A 20,893-nucleotide genomic window follows, 5' to 3' on the forward strand; every position below is an offset into this window, starting at 1 on the left:
AACCTCATCCTCAAAACAAACATGAAAAAAGGCCAGGTGTGGAATATAGCACGCCATTCCTACCAGCCATACGACGTGGGAAGACTGATATGGAAAGCTTACGCCGTACCTGCTGCCACATACGCGAACGACGTCATTTGCCTCAGCAAGCAAGCAACGGATCAGCTCGAACGGCAACAACGCGAGATCGGAAGATGGATTCTCGGGGGATCATTCGCCACACCAAATCCCGCCATTCAAGGAGAAATGGCCTGGTCTACCTACTCTTTCCGAGGAACCCGGGCAAAGACAAACTACCTTGGACGTCTCATTCACAGACCAAACGACACCCTAATAACACGAGTCTTCCGACACCTCCGTTACAGGGGCACCCGACCGCACTGGATAAAAAAAATCAGCCAAATTGACCGCACATATAGCAAGGACACCACCAGACACAAGGCGAGGAACGAACGCGAGTGGAACAAGACAACCAAGAAGGAACTAACCCGGACTGAAGAGGAACGGTGGCACTCAGAAACAGCGAAGAAAAGAAGCATGACAATCTACTCTGAAAACAAGACAACTCCGGCACCCGAAACTTTCTACAACGGAGACAGAGCAAGTGGCCTCTTGTTTCAAGCCCGTACAGGCTCCCTCCCAACACAAAAGCGACTCTGCGAACTCTTTGGAAACGTAAACCCAGCATGTACCCTATGTAACACCGGAGAAGAAGAGGACATACAACACATCCTGCAAACTTGCCCGGCCCTACGCGAAGACGGAGTGCCCAAGACACCAGTCCCTATCGCCATCATGTTGGGCTTCGAGGCATCACCCAGCCCCCAACCCCAGATCAACGACACGAAGAAAGTCCTCCTCAAGTGGGAAAAGGCCTCCAAAATAAAATCAAGGGCGCTCCACGAGACAGCCGGCAGACCCCGTCTCGAAACCGAAACCGGCCAAACACAGCGGACGGCCATCCGAAGCCAGAGCCATCAAGTGGCGCCTCCGCAAGACGAACCCACCAGCATTGACTAAAATTCCTCGCTCCTCTTATGAGAGCTTGGAGACTCGCCTGTGACTCTTTTTATGGATGTCTGCCCTGTTGTAAAAGGGATTAGGCGAACCTGAACCTGAACCTATGATTACTGTAGTACGTGCCCGCAAAGTGAGATAGATTTTACTGCTGCGCTCGCCAACAACGATTCACGATTTCACGAGCTCGATTCAACGATTGTTGAGACAGGGAGCTCGCCGCTATCACCGTGATAACAAGGATGAATCATAGTGGCAACACTTTACGGTGTATTGCTTTTACTGGAAATCCATGATATGTAGACAAGAGAAAGAAATTATCTGGTAAACAGTTGCTTTATTATTGACGACGCGTGACGAGCTGATAAACAATTGACGCTGACATTAATAATTGATTGATTGATAAACAACTGACATGAGTCACGAGTTGTTGGCGAGCGCAGCAGTAAAATCTATCTCACTTTGCAGGCACATACAACAGTAATCATAGAGTAGAGTAGCGTGCACCTAATCCCTTTTGATACAGGGCAGATCCCAAAAATAGGTTCACAGGTGCGAAAAAATAGACAAAAATAAAACTAATTAAAAACTAATCATAGGTTTAGGTTTAGGTAGGTTTAGGTCATACCGAAACTACCGCTGTGTGTCGCTAAGAGCGCAGTCGTCCACCCCCTCCTCTGAGGCAGTGAACTGGCCTGATTGGCCTGATTTCGCCAGCTTCCGCTTGCCGCTAGGGTGTCGTACGGAGGAGAAAACATACCGCTCGCGTGTTCCGTAAACTTTTGTCGGGACCTGTACGGTGCGTCCACAAATATTAATTTAGTGGTCTAGCCTTTCTTGTCCCGTGACCACCTGCAACATCACAGGTAAGTCATGTAGGTAAGTGACACGTTCTCTGGTCCCAGATTACGAAAACAAACACTTGCACACTCACACATGGAGGATCCACTCGCATAAGTCCAAGTTGCCTCCGTAGCTCTCTCGGTGCTAGGTTGACTGTTTGCCTTCCTCTCGAGCCGCCCCTTCTTCCGGTTGCTGTTTCATACATGCTGACATTGTGGTAAAGCTTTCAACTTTGCAAATTTATAAAATTTTGCTGGTTGTTGTTGAAGGTAGAACCTCTCAGGCGCTTTCCAACGATACCTTGATGCCTAGCTTCACGCGTTCGCGAGGGGGAATGGACGAACACACACAACGAAGGGACTTGGTACCAAGGGGGGAAAGAACAACATTAAAAAAGGAAAACGTTGTCTTTATATCCTCATCTGTTCCCCACTGAAAATAAGTTGTGTCAATCCCCACTTTACATAAATTGCATTTTCTTTTGCAGCACGTATTTGGCCGAATTGGACAAAAGCAGTGTGATGCCGTCGTCTCCTCAATGGAAATTGATTGATTGCTTATTTGTCATCAGCACAAAAAAATAAAGCTGCTGCTACTCCATCAGCAATTGCTGATGGAGCCTGAATTGAGTCTTAAATGGAGGTTACCGTAATTTCACGCGTATAAGCCGCAATTTTTTTTCTCTCGGTCGCTGTGCGGCTTATCTGATAGCTATTTTTCCCTGGTATTTTCCTGCTGGTTTTAACGAAAGGGCTGACAGTGTCTCTGGAACAGCACTGCCCAGCCAATGCACAAACAATGCCATTCGAGTAGACTGACCTTCCTGGTGCCTTCCCTCAAGCAGCTTTAATGAAAGTGCTCACAGTGACTTCTGGAAGGCCACTGATACGCAACGATCATGGTATAAGACTAGAACTGACCTCCTTTGTTGTACACCATGCCGACTCCGAAGTATGGACCACAGGGTTTTTGGCCTTCTGTATGGTCTCCTTTGTCGCACAAATCAGTCGCGTCCTATTGCCCGCGGCTTATACGCGTGAAATTACGATACTTCTTTTCACGTGAAATGTTGAAAATTAGTACCATTGAGTTTCTTCAGCAATGTTAATATTATTAATGGACATTTCGTTTTATTTCCACAAATCAGGTGTGGGGACAAGGACAAAAAGCTGTAAAGAGACAGCTTGACAAGGTTCCAGCTCCTATACAGCGGCGATAATAAACACAATGAAATAGAAACAAACATAATGTTACTAGTATCAGTACACAAACAACAAACAAAATACTACACAAATGCAAATTTAAAGAAAAACAGAAAGATACGGTAGTGCATATTTTTGATTAAGATAGCAATGGGAGCATTTCCTAAGGAGAAATATCTGAGTGTCTCTTGGAGCACTGAACTTTCTTTTTGTTTCGTGAAACTGTCTCAATTACTTTAACAATATTATTAATTTAACAAGCACAGACAAGGTCAGGTAAAGTGATCTCGTAAAACAACGAAACATTATGGATTATCCCAAATTGGTGGCATTGTTACACACACCATCCTCAGCGACTGGACCAAAATTACTGGACCAAAAATTCTTCGTGCTGGCCAACCTGATACAACGTAGATATTCTACGGAAGACATCTTTCTCACGACCAAGAGTGTGCAAGATAAGAGTGACAAAATTATTGGAAAGGTCTTAATATGACGAATGACATTGGATGCCTTAACAATCCTTGAACAAATGGTGTGTGAAGGCTTCAAGTGCAGGTTGTGCAGTTATGCAGCAGCACACGAGTGTACATTGCAGATACGTTACACCACAGGGTTACCAAACATGCATCTGTAAAGGAGGGATAGTCTATTTGGTACCCTCAAAGTTGTTATTTTGGCTATGGCAGTAAGTTTGCAGGTTCCGCGTTAGTGCCTGTGAAACAGCTGTGGCTATGACAGATGGGACATCAGACAACACCACAAAACATTGTGTTCAAGTATTGCATGCTCAAAGTTCCATTTTAGTAGCCGTCAGTGTTGTTCACTGCCACATTTTGGTAGGAAAAAAACTGCTTTCATTTTTTGTGGGTCAAATTTATTGCCATGATGCCTGAAATATTTTTTAGGGCACTTCATATTACACTTATGTGATTTTTTATGTACATTGCTCGTGCGGTATTTCATGCCAGTGGAGGTTCAACCCTATCAATTGGGATGTTTTCTGCTAATATTGTTAGTAGAAAACCTTAGATTTTGACCATTTAAGACCATACTGTTTTATTTGGGAAATTAAAATGCAAACTCCCATCTCATCGTTACTGGAACAATTGATGGTGCGAGTTATTCCAGCTGCCTGTATCCCAGAAGCGGTATGAATATTCTGGTACTGATCACTACTTAGTAGTACTGTAGTCAGTCTTGTGTCATTGAAAATGAGTATGAGTGTGTGTTGTTTTGGAGGTCAGTATCGTGCAATTTGTTAACACTCATGTCCGAAAGAGGTTTCTAGTCATTACTGTGCACTTTTATAAAATTTGTCGACCACGAGGAACTATCATGTTCCCTGAGTCGCATCTAAGCCACATGTGCAGTAATACGACACACAGTGTGCTCACACATGCTCGAGTCCATATAAAGTGTCAACTCTGCTACCAATTAAATGTTAATTGGTCGCATGAACCCTCGTATTGTTGTTAGAGGTAGAGCAATTCCTGGAAGGGCAGCATTTCCTCCAGTTAGAGATTATTCCTTAACATGAGAGCTTATTCAGAACACTAAAGTTGCGCAAAGTAAAATAAAAATCACTATAGGGAAATAACATTTGACATCCAGCGGAGCCGAGCAAAGTGCTCTGTTTGGGTCAAGAAATGTTTCCTGTGAATAGCTCGATGCTTTTCCCATACATATCCTAGTACAACTATCCTAGTAGAGTTTGGTCGTATGATGCAGATGCTAGCCAGGATCTTGCCTCATCTTGTCTATGATTCGTACATAGTGAAATGTTTCCATGTGACAAATTCAAACAACTCAGGGTCATAGACAAACTGCTTTCCAAAAGTTTGCTGTACTCAGGGGAAATGCTACCCCAAAATGAAACCGTTTTTTGCATGTTTTTTTTTCTTCTAGCGTTTGTTTCTAGTTGTAAGCGTTAAAATTTTCTATGGACTGACAAGGAAAATAATGGGAACAAAATGCTCGAAAATAGCTGTTTTCTTTTTGCATATTTTAAATACTGCTAACTGCATTCCAGAAAACAGGTTCTTCAGGTATCATAACACTTATATGCTGTGGAAATGTTTGTAAGATGATGTCATTGTGATCATTTAGATTGGCGAGAATACCAGTGTCGGTTCTGCCCGCACGCAGCCAAGAGGAAGGATCATCTCATTCAACATGAACGGACACACACTGGGGAGAAGCCCTTCCGTTGCAGATTCTGCAATCACTCATCAAAGTCAAAGTCCCAGTTGATTCGCCACGAAAGGATACATACAGGAGAGAAGCCCTACCATTGTGGATTATGCTCATACTCTTCCAAACGAAGAGATCACCTTGTGCTTCATGAAAAAATACACAGGAGAATGTGTCATGGGGTGTGGGAATTGTAATAAATTTACTTTATGAAGATAATTTAACATTGTTTGGAGCCATAACGGAACCCTTTCTCAGCAAGGAACAATTGTGCATCAGTTTTGAACGTAGCGCTCTCAATAATCAAAAGAAAGTATGTGCACTTCCCCGCGAGAAGTAGTTGTTATTTGATTGCGCGAGATCTTTGTGAAATACATTACTGTCATGTTATCTTGCAATGAAATGAACATTTTTGCACGTTTGTATTACAAGGAGCATTTGTCAGAAACTGTTTATCGCTGAACAATAGCTGCAGGATTTTTCCAAGTAATGCCGAAGGAATCATCAAATGAGTAATGATCACTTAAGGGAGTTTGTGACAACTATGCTCAAAAGCAGTTGTGGGTTTGCATACCTTAATATCTCTCACAGTCAGGGCCAGCCGTGTCCCCCCATTTTCCGTTTTGTTTGACGTTTCTGATTTCTAGCCAATATGACAACAGAAAAGTGGACTAATTGGATAAATGATTTTGTGATTCCTAATGTTCACTGCTGACAAAGTAGAAAAAATGAAACCAAAGTTCCAAAAGTGGTGTTGTTCATTCTTACTAGGAAGCAGACATTAGGAAGATGAGTGCTCCTAAGGCTGGCCCTGCTTACAATGTGTGTTTGTCATATAAATGTCGCTTCTGTGTCCCTTTTGTAAGGAAATTTCTTTTAATTGATTAATGTTGTCAATTGGGAATTGCTCCAAGAAAAAACAACATACCGGTTTACCATTTTTCCAGAGCCTTGGAAAGCATTTTCCGATTTCCAATGGCCGTCGGTCAGCAAGCCGTTCAGGTGCCACTTCTGTCCTTATTCTTGCATCAGGAAGGACTACCTCATTCAGCATGAAAGGACACATACGGGAGAGAAGCCCTTCAAGTGCACATTGTGTCCTTATGCCGGAAAACAGAGCTCACACTTGGAAAAGCACATGCGCACACACAAGGTATAGATCCTTCAGAGGCATTAAGTCAGCTCATCATACCAAATGAATGTTCAACAGTAAAGTAATATACATATATGAAAGCGCCTTTCTGGCAACTCAGAGTTTGAAGAAAAACGGACAGAATGGATATGTCCCCAAACTCTGGGATATGTTGCCACCATAGAAAAATGCCTAGTACAAATGTCATAAAAAGTTAGTAGCAACAAATATGGAGCCTGATCCGCATGGTTTACATCCAAACGTTGAAAGATGTTACTTGTGTTGAGGGCCGGAAATTTTGGGCCCCAGGGATGGGCAATGCCCTTCCTCTGATTTCTTTTATATACACCTGGCCTACGACGGGCCCCTGAAGGGGTGCTTCAAGGTGTCAACTGCCTTTCTTTGGTACGTGAACATTCTAACGTGTTTCATAATGAATATATATTATAAAAGTACCGTGAGTGGATAACCAGCAGAGATGGAGGCAAACTTGAAATAAACTTTTTGGTCTTGACTCGAGTGTTAAAAGAAATGAATCCTTTTCCTACAAGTCTTGGCAAGTAGTTACCATCATTATGACCGTCCTTTCTGATGGTGGTGATCCCACAAGTGTTCATATTGGAGGAGAATCTGAAACTGTGTGTGCCTTCAGGAATCACTTTATTCAACGTGTCTTTTGAACAGGTTATTAGCACCAGTGCTTAGGGTTGCCACCACGACGGTTATTTGCTCGCTCTACCGGCAGCCCTTTGCATTTGTGGCACAAGACCTTTCATAGGGGCTTTTGCAGGGTTTTCCCTTTAACATTCCACTATAGCTTGAATAAATCTGGACCACAGAATCAACTCCACAGTCACCAGTCATTTTCTTAGTTATTAATTACAATTATTATCATTGTTACGCCTCGTGGTCTTAGGGGACAAGATCAGTGGTTGTGTCGAGCCAGCTAGAGCTTAGGCAGTATACAACCACCATGAGATCTGCCTGAGCATGCAAAGAGGGGTTTGTCTACGTCTATGTGTTTTTCAAAGTAAGTGGCACTCCAATCCGGTTGCTCCAGTACGATCCAGTGTTCATGCCTGTTTATCCAGCCACACACACTCGTATTACCTTGAGCAAGCAGGCTTTCCCTCTATTCCACCTCCTCTCCCTCAGCTGGTATTTTTCACTACAAAAGGTAGCATCCCTGCCAGTGCTACACAGAGACCACAAAATCTCTTTTTATAAATATGTTTTTCCAAAATCCTCATGGAAATCACTTCTGTCCCCTTAGAATTTTTATTTAATACAATATTTGCGCTACGCACAACAAAAAGAGAAATAACAGCCAGCACGAATGGTCTTGGTACTGTGACATACCGTGTTCTTCCAGACATTATCGCAGAAGACCCAGTGGGTGAAATTTGGTGCTGCGGCAGTTAAAATAAGCAAATTAATGTTTTTGATAACGGCGAGTTGATAAACGAACCTATTGTTGAGAGAAGAACAATATTTCAAACAGAGACTGTGCTCCTAGGTCATGCTTTGACTACTTCCAGATGTACATTGTAATTTCAATATATGGGTGGGTCACACTCAAGTTAAAATTCTGGAAAAACCTAAGGCACTGATTGGCACCATTCTACTGTGAGAAAAATGTCATTTTGTATTAGATGCATGACTGTGGCTATCATGAGCAGTGGACAAGAGTAGGACCATTGAGTTCTGCCACGGCAGTATCTTTCCTATTGGATTGCTAATGTGGATTCTTTCCTTTACTTATATCTTATATACAGGATGTTTCTTATTCAACGCAGTTTTTATTAAAAAAGCTTCGAGTGCAACGTGCGGCAGGCAGATTATGCGGCCAGGTGGACACGTAATTACTGCGTGAGTAATTAGCTAAAATTCATTAATTAACTTATTAATTAGATGCTTTCTCGGAAATGTGAGATGGTAGAATTGGAGCGAGCCAATTTTTAAATCCATCCTTTTCCTGGGGTGAATACGTACTTGAACCAAATTTGGCTACCCAAATGAGCCGAAACTAAAACCACACATTTCTCAAGCGCAAAAGGAGGGGCATTTGTGTTTGGAAGCAATTGAGCTGACTGGAACAATATCTTGGCCAAATAAGCCAAAGTGGTGTCGTTTCTGCGCTCGAGAAGTGTGTATGTAGTTCTGGTTTCGCCTCGCTAGTGTACCAAAGTTTGGCCCTTTATATCTCAAAATACTTTTGTGAAAGAGGGTGGATCCAAATAATGATTGCCTTCCAATTCTGCTGCCTCGCATTTTTGCGAAAACATCGTATATATCTATTTAAAAAGTTAATTAGTCGTCCTGTAGTTATATACAGGCTCTTTCCCACAGGACCCTGCTAGTGGCTGGGCATCAGCGCTGCTCTGTAAAGTTGTAAAGGATCAGAAAAACATCCTCCCCAAGGCCAGAGATAACACTGGCATGGTTTTTCGCTTATCGTGTCCGGCTTTCCCTTTCCCAATTTCACTTTGTGGGCTGGGTTTGGAACCTCCTTTCGTCGGGTTGACGTCCGGTGCTCTGAAAAGCATGATGTTGGCCTTTTTTTTCCCGATGGGATAGCTCGTGAATATCTAGTAAGCTCCTCACTCTGGTGGTCACTTTTCGTGTGACAAAGGTGACAAACTGCGATTTTTCAATGCGACCCGTAGTTTTCGTAAAAGAACAACGGTGAAAAAATGTGTCTTGGGGATAAGTAATAGAAGGGATTTCAAAACACCGTTCTATAGGCTTCGTTTTCCAGCAAATGCTGGATAGTCTTGGCAGCGTTCGTTTGACGTCATATATGCCCTATTGTTCAGTTCGCAAATACACTTGCGATATATGACGTTCACATCAGGAAGTGGCAAAAACCTACTGCTGTTCACTGCATGATTCTAGGATTCAACGACACTTTTTCTGGGACACCTTGTATGCTTCGGGGCTTTGATACGCCTTTTGGACGTTATCGCTACAATAGACTCCCCTTTGGTATCGCGTCAGCTCCTCAAGTGTTTCAAAAAACAATGAGTCAAAGACGGTGTGACAGAGTGTACTATGTCGATGGCGTGTGGGTTACGACGCTTGCAGAACGCCCTTGACTAACTTTTAATGCAGAGAAGCTTCGAAGAAATCACAAAGATTAAAAAAGATAAAGGATAAGATTACAAAAGATGGTGTTGAGCCTGACCCCGAAAGGCTAAATGGGGTGCTGCAGATGCCCGTACCAAAAACGAAGGAACTATGGAAAATACATTCCGGAATATTACGCCATCTTCTCAAGGCAGAAAGTGTATTCGAGTGGCTCATCATAAAGAGTGCGAGTGACTAAAAGAGGCGCTAGTAAAAGCAAAGTTTGATATCAAGCTGTGTACAGATGTGTCACAGCATTACTCACATATTGAAAAACGGGTGTGAATGTAGCTGCGGGGGTGCAAGACGGCCCTGGCAGGTTAGTTGGACAGTATAAATCGGAAATGAGAATTTGAATCGACGGTCTCAGCAGTTCTCTTTTCTTTGTTTACAGATATGCTCTGACCAAGGATACTGATCGAGACATATCATGAACCACTGTTAGCAACTGCAAAGAAAAAGATATGCCACCAAGACTTGAACGTTTCTTCGGCCGTTTCATGCGATATGATTACGACTTGAACTTGAGGCAAGCAGTTGCTGATCCAGGGCGCGAAAAAATCTGTCAAGGCGGAAGACGATGATGTGGACGCAGTGGACGCGCTCGTGTGGAAGAAAATTTTACGGCCGTTCGCCATTTCCGCCATTTTTTTTTTTTTTTTTTTGGAAGGCAGAAACTGCATTGTCTGGTCTGATCACAAGCCTCTTGTTTCCGCTTTCACTTCGGCCAACCCGAATTACACTCCAAGGGATATCCGCCATTTAGCTTTCCTCGCGGAGTTTTCGACTGACATCCGTACCTGCGCGACGTCGTGGGACCACTACCTACCTCCGAGGGCGATCACTACCTCCTTACCCTCGTCGACAGGTACACGCGTTGACCCGAGGCAACCCAAGATTGCACCGCTCAAACGGTGGCAACAAGTTTTATCGAGATATGGGTCTCCCGTTTCGGAGTGCCAGCCGAACTTGTAACGGATCAGAGATCGAAAGTGCCCTTTTCACTGCTTTCACGCGACTCCTCGGCACCTCTCGTCTCAGGACACCGGCCTCCTTATCATCCAGCCTCCAACGGATTAGAGGAACGATTCCTCCGGCACCTAAAGCCGGCATAACTGGAAGCAGCAGTTGATGCCACTCGTCCTACTTGGAACTCGAGTGGCAGCTAAGTCAGAACTTGCTTGCTGTTCAGCAGAGCTCGTCTGCGGGACAACTCTCCGACTTCCAGCCCTGTCCCCTGACTGCCTCGCTCCAGTTCACGGCAAGCCGCCTCTATACCACCTTTCGTGCCCGCAGAGCTTCACTCCGCTTCTCACGTTTTTCTACGTACCGACTGGCCACGCAAGTCCTTTGAACCAACATATTTCGGTCCCTATCAAGTTTTGCGGCGCCTCAGGAAGACATTTATAATTGTCATCCTTTGCCGCCCAGAGTCAGTCTCCATTGACCGGCCTTTCTCGATAACCCCTCCGCACCACCACAGTTTATCCCACTCCCGACTATACCAGTAACTCGGCACAGAACTGTTACCTGGGCCCTGCCACCCAATCGTACCGCGGGTTCTACAGCTTGCAAGCCTCCTTCAAACGTGGTGCGTCCGAAGACTACGTTGACAGCTAGTTGACGCCAACCGCTAGTGCGCGGTGGCGCGTGAATTAAACCATTCAGTTTTCGTTCCTCTGCCGCGTGAGTCGTGTCGTCCTTCTATAGCGGTAGGCTACAGTAGCACTGGAATTCCAGCTAAACCCTTAGCGGACAAAAGGTTGCGGGGAGACGACGAGAGATAAAAATAGTGATCCATAAGTTGTTGGCCTAGCAGGCGTATCTCATTGGCATTAGAATTCGCCTTCCAGAAGGTGTAGTCATTGGATGGGGAATACCACCGATTCGGTTCTTCCTGTACGTGACAGTGATGTCCAAGTGCTGTAGCGGCATCATTCATGTCTGCTGTCCGGTTGGGAGGCACCGAAATGTCCGTGGCGTTCGCAAGCACATTCTTGTCTTGCGGATTGTTGACATCACCCGGGTCAGGGCTCTCCATCCGTGGTCGATGGGCGGTGACCTGTAGGGAGAGCTAGACAGACATCGGACCCCCCGTCCATATTACGGCGGGAGGTCCGTGAAACATTAGATTCTTTCTTTCAAAAATCTGATGGCACTAAATAATACCGAGCCTACATTTTGAGTCTATCGCGGAGGGAAGGACATGCCCAGTTGCGAAATTCATGTTCTCGAAATAAGGAGATTGCATAATAAGATGATATGCCGTGTTTAAAAGCACGGCATCACTATTTAACCAAGTTGACGGGCTTTCAGTGTTTGTAAAAGTCGTCTTCGAGAACGAAGGCCACATTATTGCAGTCGTTAGGTTGAGCAGGGCGGACAGGACGGAGCAGCATGTTGGTTAATTGATCATTCAGTTAGTCCAAGTGCGGTGTTTGCATTGATATGCCCAGGTTAGGCCCAAAATAGCTCAGTTTCAGCTCTCAATATATTACTGCGCCGCATATAGGACGAGAGGTCACGCCCCCTCCCTGCGCCAGATAATGTAATCCATCATAGTCACTCTGCTTCCGTATTGGCCGTGACATCGGCATGACACATCGGCTGACAGGAATTTCCTGGGTTTTCCTCAGTCGCTTTCAGACATATGTCGGCACAGTTCCCCTAGAAGTCGGCCCAGGACGCACATTTCCCCAGGGCGTCAGTCGTGACGTTGCCCACTTACGTGAGGCCGACAACGGCAAGCCCTTTCACCATCACCACCACCACCAGGAATTCTTACCGTCTTCCAAACTTGATATCTGTAAGAGCTCCCGTGACTGAGTGGTTAGCGTGCTTGCCATGTCACGTCGAGACTGAGAGGTGCCCGGGTTCCAATCCCGGTGCCGATCGAGCTATTTGAGGTTTTTCCTAGGTTTTCCTGAGACTCTTTCAGACATATGTCGGCCCCTTAGACCCGTCACGTTGCCCACCACGGCGATCGAACCCTTTCACCACCACTGTCCTAAACCTTCATCAAGTCTCGTCTGTTCAATAAACAGAAGGTGCATCTCCTGCCTGCTTCCTGTCAGTGCTGTGTGTTGTCTGTCTGTTTTAGTTCCCTCCGGTTTTAGCGATTTTAATATAACAAACAACTACTTGATTTGATGATGATGATTGGGGAGTCTCAGCCCGTTATCTCATCACTTTTAATATTTTGCGTGACAGTTCTGGAAGGTAATATACCACGTAGTAAAAAAATAAAAATAAAAAGCATATCTGTTCGAGGTACCTTCTAAGCTATTTTCTTTCATAATCGCTGTTGAAAACCGTCCAGCCACATAGGTATCATAAGACCAAGTAGACGGTGAACAACTTCCAGTATCTGAGGTGGAAGAAGAAGAAGAGCAAGTCATTCGAATCTCTACTGGGTATTGTCATTTTTTGTAGAAATTCCAGATAGAATATGCCGCGTCATCCAACTTTCAACCAACCCGGAGCTTGGACGCCAACCAAGTCGCAGGCATTTTTCGGCTGGGCGATCGCAGCGACTTTTGTCGTCCTAGCAGGTGTCGGTATCGTCACCTTCCGCTATCATCTACTGACGACCGGCAGCGAGACGGCATTTACAGAACGTCAAACGATAGGTCTTCATGACCTTGAAGCCGTCTACTTTGAAGGACCCGTGGACACTCTGAAGACGTGTGATACTGATGTCTGCCTTTGGGAAGGACGCAACCTTTATGACAAGTTCAACTTGTCTGTCAACCCATGCGTTAACTTCTACAGGTATGTCTGCTCATCAAACTGGTACCGCGACCACCAACGCCTGGATTTGACTCCGTACCGAGTGCACACCGTCGGTCAGATCATGTACGATCTCGACAAGTTCTTCGAGCGCTACTTCAAGTTAAAAGAAAGCGAGTATCACGTCAATCCGACTATGTACACACACCAAGTGCTATTCTTCATGGCCAACTGTACGACAACGCGCAGGAGCGAATCCATCTGGATCACACTTAAAAAGATTTACGTGGAAAACCTTCTCGATGGATGGCCGTACAGGAGGGAGCCCAAGGCCAGAAAGCTGACGGACGTCGCTATGGTTTTGGACAAGTACGTTGGGCTAAATGCCTTCGTCAAGGCGTCACTGCGAAAGAACTTTGACGACGACGACTATGAGATTCAACTGGAAGCACCACAGGTACCGCTCAGAAGACATCAACTCGTATTTCTCAATGAGACCGTTGATGACTACACTAAGAGAGTGGAGAAGCTTCTTTCTATGTTCACAGACCACGACATGGCAAAAGCAGCCCAAGATATCGTTCTCGTCGAGCACAGGTTACTGCAAGAGATGGTACCACGATACTTTCTGCCGTTTGACAATCGTACAATGTCGATCAAAGAATTGCAGAGGAAGAACATATGGATATGGATCTCTTACCTCAACTACATGATCGAAGACGCTGGTGTCCAGTTCCATCGAGAGTCTGGAGTCATCGTACCAGACAGAGAGTACATCAGTAGGTTGTCACTCACGCTGAGCAAGCTCCCGATGAGGTCCCTTTTCAACTACTTGGGTTACGCTCTGATGATCAAGCTTTCTCCTTTGTTGCCAACGGACGTTCAATTCCTTCTTCCCCTAAGTCACGACAACTATCTGGAACAAGTACCGGAACGTCTGCAAGCATGCGCCCACATGCTTCAAGACTTATGCCCATATTTAGCCAGAAAGTTTGCGCGCTTGACGTTCGGCAGGGAAAATGCTACTACTGCTTATTGGCATTACGACGAAGAAATGAACAAGCTACTTCACGTCGTGCGGGAGACGATGAAGCAGACCGTTCAACAGTCTCCTTGGCTGAATCAAGCTGAGGTGGATTTGGCATCCCAAAAGCTTGACGGGATCCACATCGAGTTCCTGGACAGCAAAGAAAGTGACACCGTGGTCAACGCTTACTATCCGCAGTTTGTGTCTGCGTTCCCATACGATGATCCTCTACTAGGATACTACAAACTACTCAACGAAACCCGTTCATTCTACTGGGTAACGAATAACACGTACGACCTCGATGCTCGATTCCAGACGTCCATGTTGGATGTACAGGCTGAGTACTTGTATGAACGAAATATCCTCTTCCTTCCACACGCCTTAATCGGTTTTATGAACAATGTCTCACGAACCTTCGATCCTCTGTTCGTACCTCTGGTTGTTCCCCACATTCTTCGAGGAATGTTTGCCGCTGTTGACCGAAGAGGCGCAACAGTGAACGTGCAGAAGCATGTCACTAATTGGTGGTCCTCTCTGAGCCACGAAGAGTTGGACAAGAGGGTTCAATGCTTCCGTCATCAATATGACAAAGAAGTGCGAGCTATTTACCCGGCTGACTACGACATGGACGATAACATCGCCGACAACGCCATCATACACCCACTGCACGATATCTACCACAAAGGTATCCACCTAGCTAAGCCGCTGCCGAGGAACTCTCGATTGCCGGGAATGGAAGCTTTCACTCCGGACAAGTTGTTTTTCGTCAACTATGCCGCAGGGCAATGTGACAGACCTAATCCCACGTTGGCAAAAAGGCAACTCCAATACAAGGACTCGATGCCAGCTGAGCTTAGGGTTAATGTACCACTCAAGAATTATCCAAAGTTTGCCCAAGTGTTTCGCTGCCCTACGAATTCGCCGATGAATCCCATGAACAGATGCGAGATCTGGTGACTTCTTGTCATTCCTTATACGCTAATAAATAGTCATCGGGAAAAATCCGCTTTGGACAGCCGTTTCATGGGTTTTGCTGCAAACACTGTGGGGTTTACCATCTGAACAGTCTGGCCGGTGGGCCCAGTTACTCGCGATCGTCATTTTTTCCGCGTCGTGAACGATGAATAAATAGTCTCAACTCGACAATGTATTGTTAACGTCACCAAGCAAAGGTATCATTCTCTGCATAGTACAGCTTGGGACAAACGTTTACGGAACACAGCACCTTCGATATCGGGTCGAATAAGAAACTGGCTTTGCTGCTAGGCTCCAATGTGACAACTTTTGTCCCAAGCTTACGGCATGACAAAATTATGCTCTATCTTCCGTCACGAGATAAGGATGAACGTCATCCACGTAATAAAAGACGTCTCATGAGCGTTCTAGTAAACTGCCAACACAAATAATTGACGCAAATAACGATGTACTTCTCTCAAGTGGTTCAACAGCCCCCTTCGAAGGGGTTTGATTGGGGAAAGACAATAAAGTGAGATACGTTAACGTGAGCAGTGAAAGAAGCAACTACCTCAGTGCCAAGCCAAGACGATGGCACGTTCATGACGTCACAACGGAAGGATTCAACATTTGAGGAGAGGGGGGAAGTAGGTACAAGAGGAGATGATCCCACGATGATTACCCAATTTGTCACGTGATGCCGCCCTGTCACCAGGGATGGACATAAATATAAATACAAAATACTTTGTTGAAAGGGGAATTTAAATATTCCTCATGAATACTTTTCAATATGCGTATTTAAATACAGTACTTAAATAGCGTAAATACTGTTAGGAAGATGTCACCTGGAAATAATGATGGTCATAACAAGAAATCAGCGAGGAACACTAGCATTTATTTGTTCATGGTGAATATAATATTACAAGTTTCGCGAAGACAGCATCTTCTGTTCGGCCGTACAGTGCGATTCGCAAAGGAGAACTGGATGAACAAATGCTCGTATTAAATTTGACCAAGATGCTTCGTACAACAAGATAATCGAGTTGTCACAACCGCAACAACAGTGAAAAACTCGCTCTCTAAAATGGTTTGTCACATGCGCAAACACGGCATAATTGCGCCCCAAAGTCGCCCTTCTTCCGGAAGATACCCGAAAATTGGTACTTAAATATAAGTATAAATACATTTTTCGGGACTATATTTAACTACAAAATATAAATACGCGTATTTATATTTTAAATACAGGGTATTTAAATACTGCCCATCCCTGCCTGCCACTGACGGAAAGAATCTGGCTGGACGTAATGTGTAAACGTATACATAATAAATGGCTCGCAGAAGAGACATGTCGATTGAATCAATCATCCTAGATCCACAATGGATGAAATAATTTTTCAAAATGATAATTCATACAGAGACGTTACACCGTAAGGTCGTAAGGTCACTTGGAGCGCAAATCCGGCATGCGAATCTTTCCATCCGCAATTTGTGAGCCATAAACGTGATTAGGCGCTATGTAAACGGAGAAAGGACATCCGGTCCACCCGGTCTATATATAAGGAGTGTAGGTCTGCAAGAAAGCAATCACAACGGATTCACCCAGGTGAGCATCCATTCCCATTTGGTAGGGGTGACGTCCAAACTAGGTTTCCGTCTGCTGCACAAAAAAAGTGTTTGTATCCAGGAAGGTCTGCCAACATGCATGGCGTATTATCGAGCAAGAAATTATGGTCGACCGCGAAGAGGTGATAAACAGGTGTGATAAATCACTGGACGCGAATGGAAACGCCACATAGACGAGTGTGATTTTGCGTTTCTAAATCCGAAATCCGTGTTCAGTTCTCAGTTTGGAGTGGGTGTCTGTTTTCTACACAGATCTACCAGCAATCATGAAGAGCACAGTGATATTGTGCCTGGTCGCCGTCGTGTCGTGCAAGAGCGTCCAACTAGCTCCAAGCTCCGATTGTCCAGAGACAGATTCCGTCAACACTTTCAACGTACCCGATCCAGACGACTGCAGCAAATATTCTGTCTGTGGGGCTTATGTAGCCGTCAAAGTGGATTGCCCCGAAGGAGAGCATTTCAGCAAGACAACGAAAAAGTGCCAGGACGTCGTAACAGCAAACTGCGATCCAGGTACGTCTTCCGTTTCGTAATTGGATTACACAGGAAAATGGCTGGTTTTACCGGGAGTTGGTTGCCCTCAAAAGGAACGCCAGCATGTACCGTGTTTCCGGAAAGAACCCAAGGTGGTCGAAATTATTCCCAGTCCCTTACATTGCAGATCATGAAGAAAAACCTTTTTCGTCAAATGCCGCCCGCCACAAAAATACAGGCACCATGAACGGATATTCCCGTGGACGTTTTCAAATGAATTTTTTGCATAACTTGCTGTACTTGTGTGCCCGCCTATAGAAGACCGACATCCTCATGTCGCCAGGTGATCAAAGAATAGCGTGGGATCACTGTTCTGGTAAAAGTGATCAACTTAAACGCCTCTTTGGCGACCAAACGCCCTATGAGTATCGCTCAAAGTGGTATCGCCCTTCGTAGACGTCACTCATGGTGTCACCGGGCCCGTAGGTAAGTCAGCGGGGAATAGGAAGTGAAGAAAAATAACCACAGGAAGAGCATGATAAGGCACCTTTCGAGCATTTCACAACAGATTTTTCAGTGTCACTCATCAACGGATAAGATAGGAATGATATCCAGCTGGGACATATACAAAATATTCACAAAATAATCCCACATGTTTTTCCTGCAGAAGCTGTAGCTGCAGCATTGGCAGCCAAGGCTGAAGCAGACGCAAAGGCCAAGGCTGAAGCAGATGCAAAGGCCAAGGCTGAAGCAGACGCAAAGGCCAAGGCTGAAGCAGACGCAAAGGCCAAGGCTGAAGCAGACGCAAAAGCTAAGGCTGAAGCTGATGCAAAGGCCAAGGTTGAAGCTGATGCAAAGGTTGCACCAGACGAGCCAACCGCTGTGGCTGCCGCCGTTGAAGCCAAGCCAGCTCCAAAAGCAGATGAGCACACTCCAGAGACAAAACCAGCAGAAAAACCAGCCTCAGCTCTTGTTGGCAAGCCCAAATCCCAACCTGGTGCACCGGGAGCTGCCGGAGATGACACGGCTGTGGGAGGACCTCCCCCTGGAGTTGGAGGCCAGCCTTCCTCAGGGCCTGGTGCTAAACCTGACTTAAAGCTGTCTTCTAATCCTGCTGAAAAACCTGAAGGACTGCCAGAACAGAAGGTCGGAAAGCCTTAAAGGCATTCGCTAATATTTATATCATTCCCTCCTGATTCGTAACACTTGATAAGTTGCAACTGCGCTCACTTGAAATGGTGTCGCACACGGGAAAATCTACAAAGCACATATGTACCATGCTGATCTCAATAAACGCTATTAATAAGTGGCCGCTCGTTGTTCCAGTATATTTTAATAACAACTTAACAAGTAATGTGTCACCAGAAGCAAACGTGTAATGAAAGATTGCCACGTGTTTAGGGGACTTGAAAGCACATCAAGATACCATTCTTAAAAGCTGAATTCATCTTTTTTATGACGCAGATTTTTGACTTTCCTACGTGGCTGACACTTGTGAAATTTCATGTACCATTTTAATTGGTGGCGCGAGAACCAGAAAATATCCATCAATTTCATCGCAACGGCTGTTGACGTCGTCTGCGAGAACATTCCATGGCAGATGATCCAAGCAGGTGACTCAGCTCAAAATATGTTTTTTTCAATGTTTGGAAGAGCTAATAGGTGGCGTCGAGATGGAAAAAGTCTTTTCGCTATTTATCGGCTTCATCCACCGTACCACCTTCGAAGCGTACTACATGCATTAGGTACGGGAGGGCAACGGTTTTTTTTTTACACTACCGGTACCTCAAGTTACAAATAGCCCTTCAACTGACAAGGAAGAAGAATGCGATTCCTACGCTGAAACTATCGCTACATTGGAAGTGCGATATGTAGAAACTTTCAACGTCATGCACGTCACGTGCTGCAACGTGCAATTTCGGAAGCACACTTGAAGAGGTTATGAGAGACCAATTGGTGGAAAATGCAAGTCTTCCGGAAGTCCGTGAAGGTTCCAGCTTCACGTCTGGTCAGAACGAGCCCTAGCCTTGCTGCACTGGGTATCTCTATTGATAGAGTGATACACCTTCCTAACACCCACCAAAATCTCTCTCCTCTCCCAACGCCGGAAATGCACGTCTATTTCCGTCGTCAAGTGACAAGTCTCATAACTAGGCCTTGACCCACGTGTTCTTGACTGACCGCTTTTGGCCCACTTTCGTGAACAATCATTCCTCGTGTTTCTGTCATGTATCATTTGGTGTTCCATGTACTGAACTGTCCGGTCGATGACATGCGATGAAACTTGGACAGCCGCAGGAACTAGCAACATACCCTTGCTTGTTTATTCGCCAACTTCAAGTACAGTGTTTCCAACCCTCCTTTCTATAACACGCTAAGCATACACTACATCCCTCCCACAGGGTACGGTCTCGGGTCCCATCGAGTATACGCCTGTTCGCTGACGACTGTGTCATCTACAGATCAATTGGCTCAATCACAAGATAAACATCTTCTACAACTTGACCTACAGGCTCTCGAAACTTCTTTCGTCCAACATATCTAAATGCTGCTGCATCCCTTTTTCTCTCACTACGGCAACCATCAACCATTCCTACATATTATTTCTTCTGACCTCACATGGAATGCTCACGTTTCCTCTATTATCAGCAATGCTTCTCGTATACCATTGGTTTCCTTCGCCGTAAGCTGAAGCTTGCTTCCCCTCAAGTTCACCATACTTTCGTTCATCCGAAACTGGAATAAGACTCTGCAATGGGATCCCCCGCAACAACGCCTGGCACACCGTATCGAATCCATCCAGAACTCTGTAGTCCGGTTCATTGTTTCTGATTACCCATATTCATCGAGTGTCACAAGCATGAAATCAGAAGAAGAAGTAGTCTTTATTTACAACAGTAGAATTGTCGTCGTTATTTGCGACAGTAGAATCTGTAGTCTGGTTCATTGTTTCTGATTGCTCATATTCATCGAGTGTCACAAGCATGAAATCAGAAGAAGAAGTAGTCTTTATTTACAACAGTAGAATTGTCGTCGTTATTTGCGACAGTAGAATCTGTAGTCTGGTTCATTGTTTCTGATTGCTCATATTCATCGAGTGTCACAAGCATGAAATCAGAAGAAGAAGTAGTCTTTATTTACAACAGTAGAATTGTCGTCGTTATTTGCGACAGTAGAATCTGTAGTCTGGTTCATTGTTTCTGATTGCTCATATTCATCGAGTGTCACAAGCATGAAATCAGAAGAAGAAGTAGTCTTTATTTACAACAGTAGAATTGTCGTCGTTATTTGCGACAGTAGAATCTGTAGTCTGGTTCATTGTTTCTGATTGCTCATATTCATCGAGTGTCACAAGCATGAAATCAGAAGAAGAAGTAGTCTTTATTTACAACAGTAGAATTGTCGTCGTTATTTGCGACAGTAGAATCTGTAGTCTGGTTCATTGTTTCTGATTGCTCATATTCATCGAGTGTCACAAGCATGAAATCAGAAGAAGAAGTAGTCTCTATTTACAACAGTAGAATTGTCGTCGTTATTTGCGACAGTAGAATCTGTAGTCTGGTTCATTGTTTC

General features: G+C 44.9%; 2 protein-coding genes and 2 long non-coding RNA genes across 5 annotated transcripts; all 4 read left to right on the forward strand.

Annotated features, from left to right (window-relative positions):
* Positions 1-1,726: 1,726 nt before the first annotated feature.
* Positions 1,727-5,474, forward strand: LOC135370064 (uncharacterized). 2 transcript variants are annotated; one of them, XR_010415193.1, is made up of 2 exons: positions 1,727-1,896; positions 2,348-5,474. It is a non-coding gene; the product is annotated as an uncharacterized LOC135370064 (long non-coding RNA). The 2 variants fall into 2 exon arrangements; XR_010415192.1 differs by having other exon boundaries at positions 1,727-1,883.
* Positions 5,475-6,226: 752 nt separating this feature from the next.
* LOC135370065 (uncharacterized) lies at positions 6,227-12,570 on the forward strand. The gene is made up of 2 exons (XR_010415194.1): positions 6,227-6,408; positions 9,908-12,570. It is a non-coding gene; the product is annotated as an uncharacterized LOC135370065 (long non-coding RNA).
* Positions 12,571-12,961: 391 nt separating this feature from the next.
* Positions 12,962-15,226, forward strand: LOC135369787 (neprilysin-1-like). Its single transcript, XM_064603305.1, has one exon. The coding sequence runs from the start codon at positions 12,962-12,964 to the stop codon at positions 15,224-15,226; it is 2,265 nt and encodes a 754-aa protein (XP_064459375.1).
* A 1,835-nt stretch (positions 15,227-17,061) lies between these two features.
* Positions 17,062-18,632, forward strand: LOC135370063 (tol-Pal system protein TolA-like). Its single transcript, XM_064603756.1, has 2 exons — positions 17,062-17,359; positions 17,988-18,632. Exons 1-2 carry the CDS (start codon positions 17,113-17,115, stop codon positions 18,479-18,481), a joined length of 741 nt encoding a protein of 246 aa, XP_064459826.1. The 5' UTR covers positions 17,062-17,112; the 3' UTR covers positions 18,482-18,632.
* Positions 18,633-20,893: the final 2,261 nt, after the last annotated feature.

Source organism: Ornithodoros turicata, chromosome 10 (assembly GCF_037126465.1).
Source record: "Ornithodoros turicata isolate Travis chromosome 10, ASM3712646v1, whole genome shotgun sequence".
Classification (NCBI taxonomy): Eukaryota; Metazoa; Arthropoda; class Arachnida; order Ixodida; family Argasidae; genus Ornithodoros; species Ornithodoros turicata.

Bases quoted from the DNA above. Each gene is read 5' to 3' on its own strand.
- LOC135369787 (XM_064603305.1), top strand. From the start codon at position 12,962: ATGCCGCGTCATCCAACTTTCAACCAACCCGGAGCTTGGACGCCAACC.
- LOC135370063 (XM_064603756.1), top strand. From the start codon at position 17,113: ATGAAGAGCACAGTGATATTGTGCCTGGTCGCCGTCGTGTCGTGCAAG. The intron at 17,360-17,987 runs GTACGTCTTCCG...TTTTTCCTGCAG, and splicing joins AACAGCAAACTGCGATCCAG to AAGCTGTAGCTGCAGCATTG.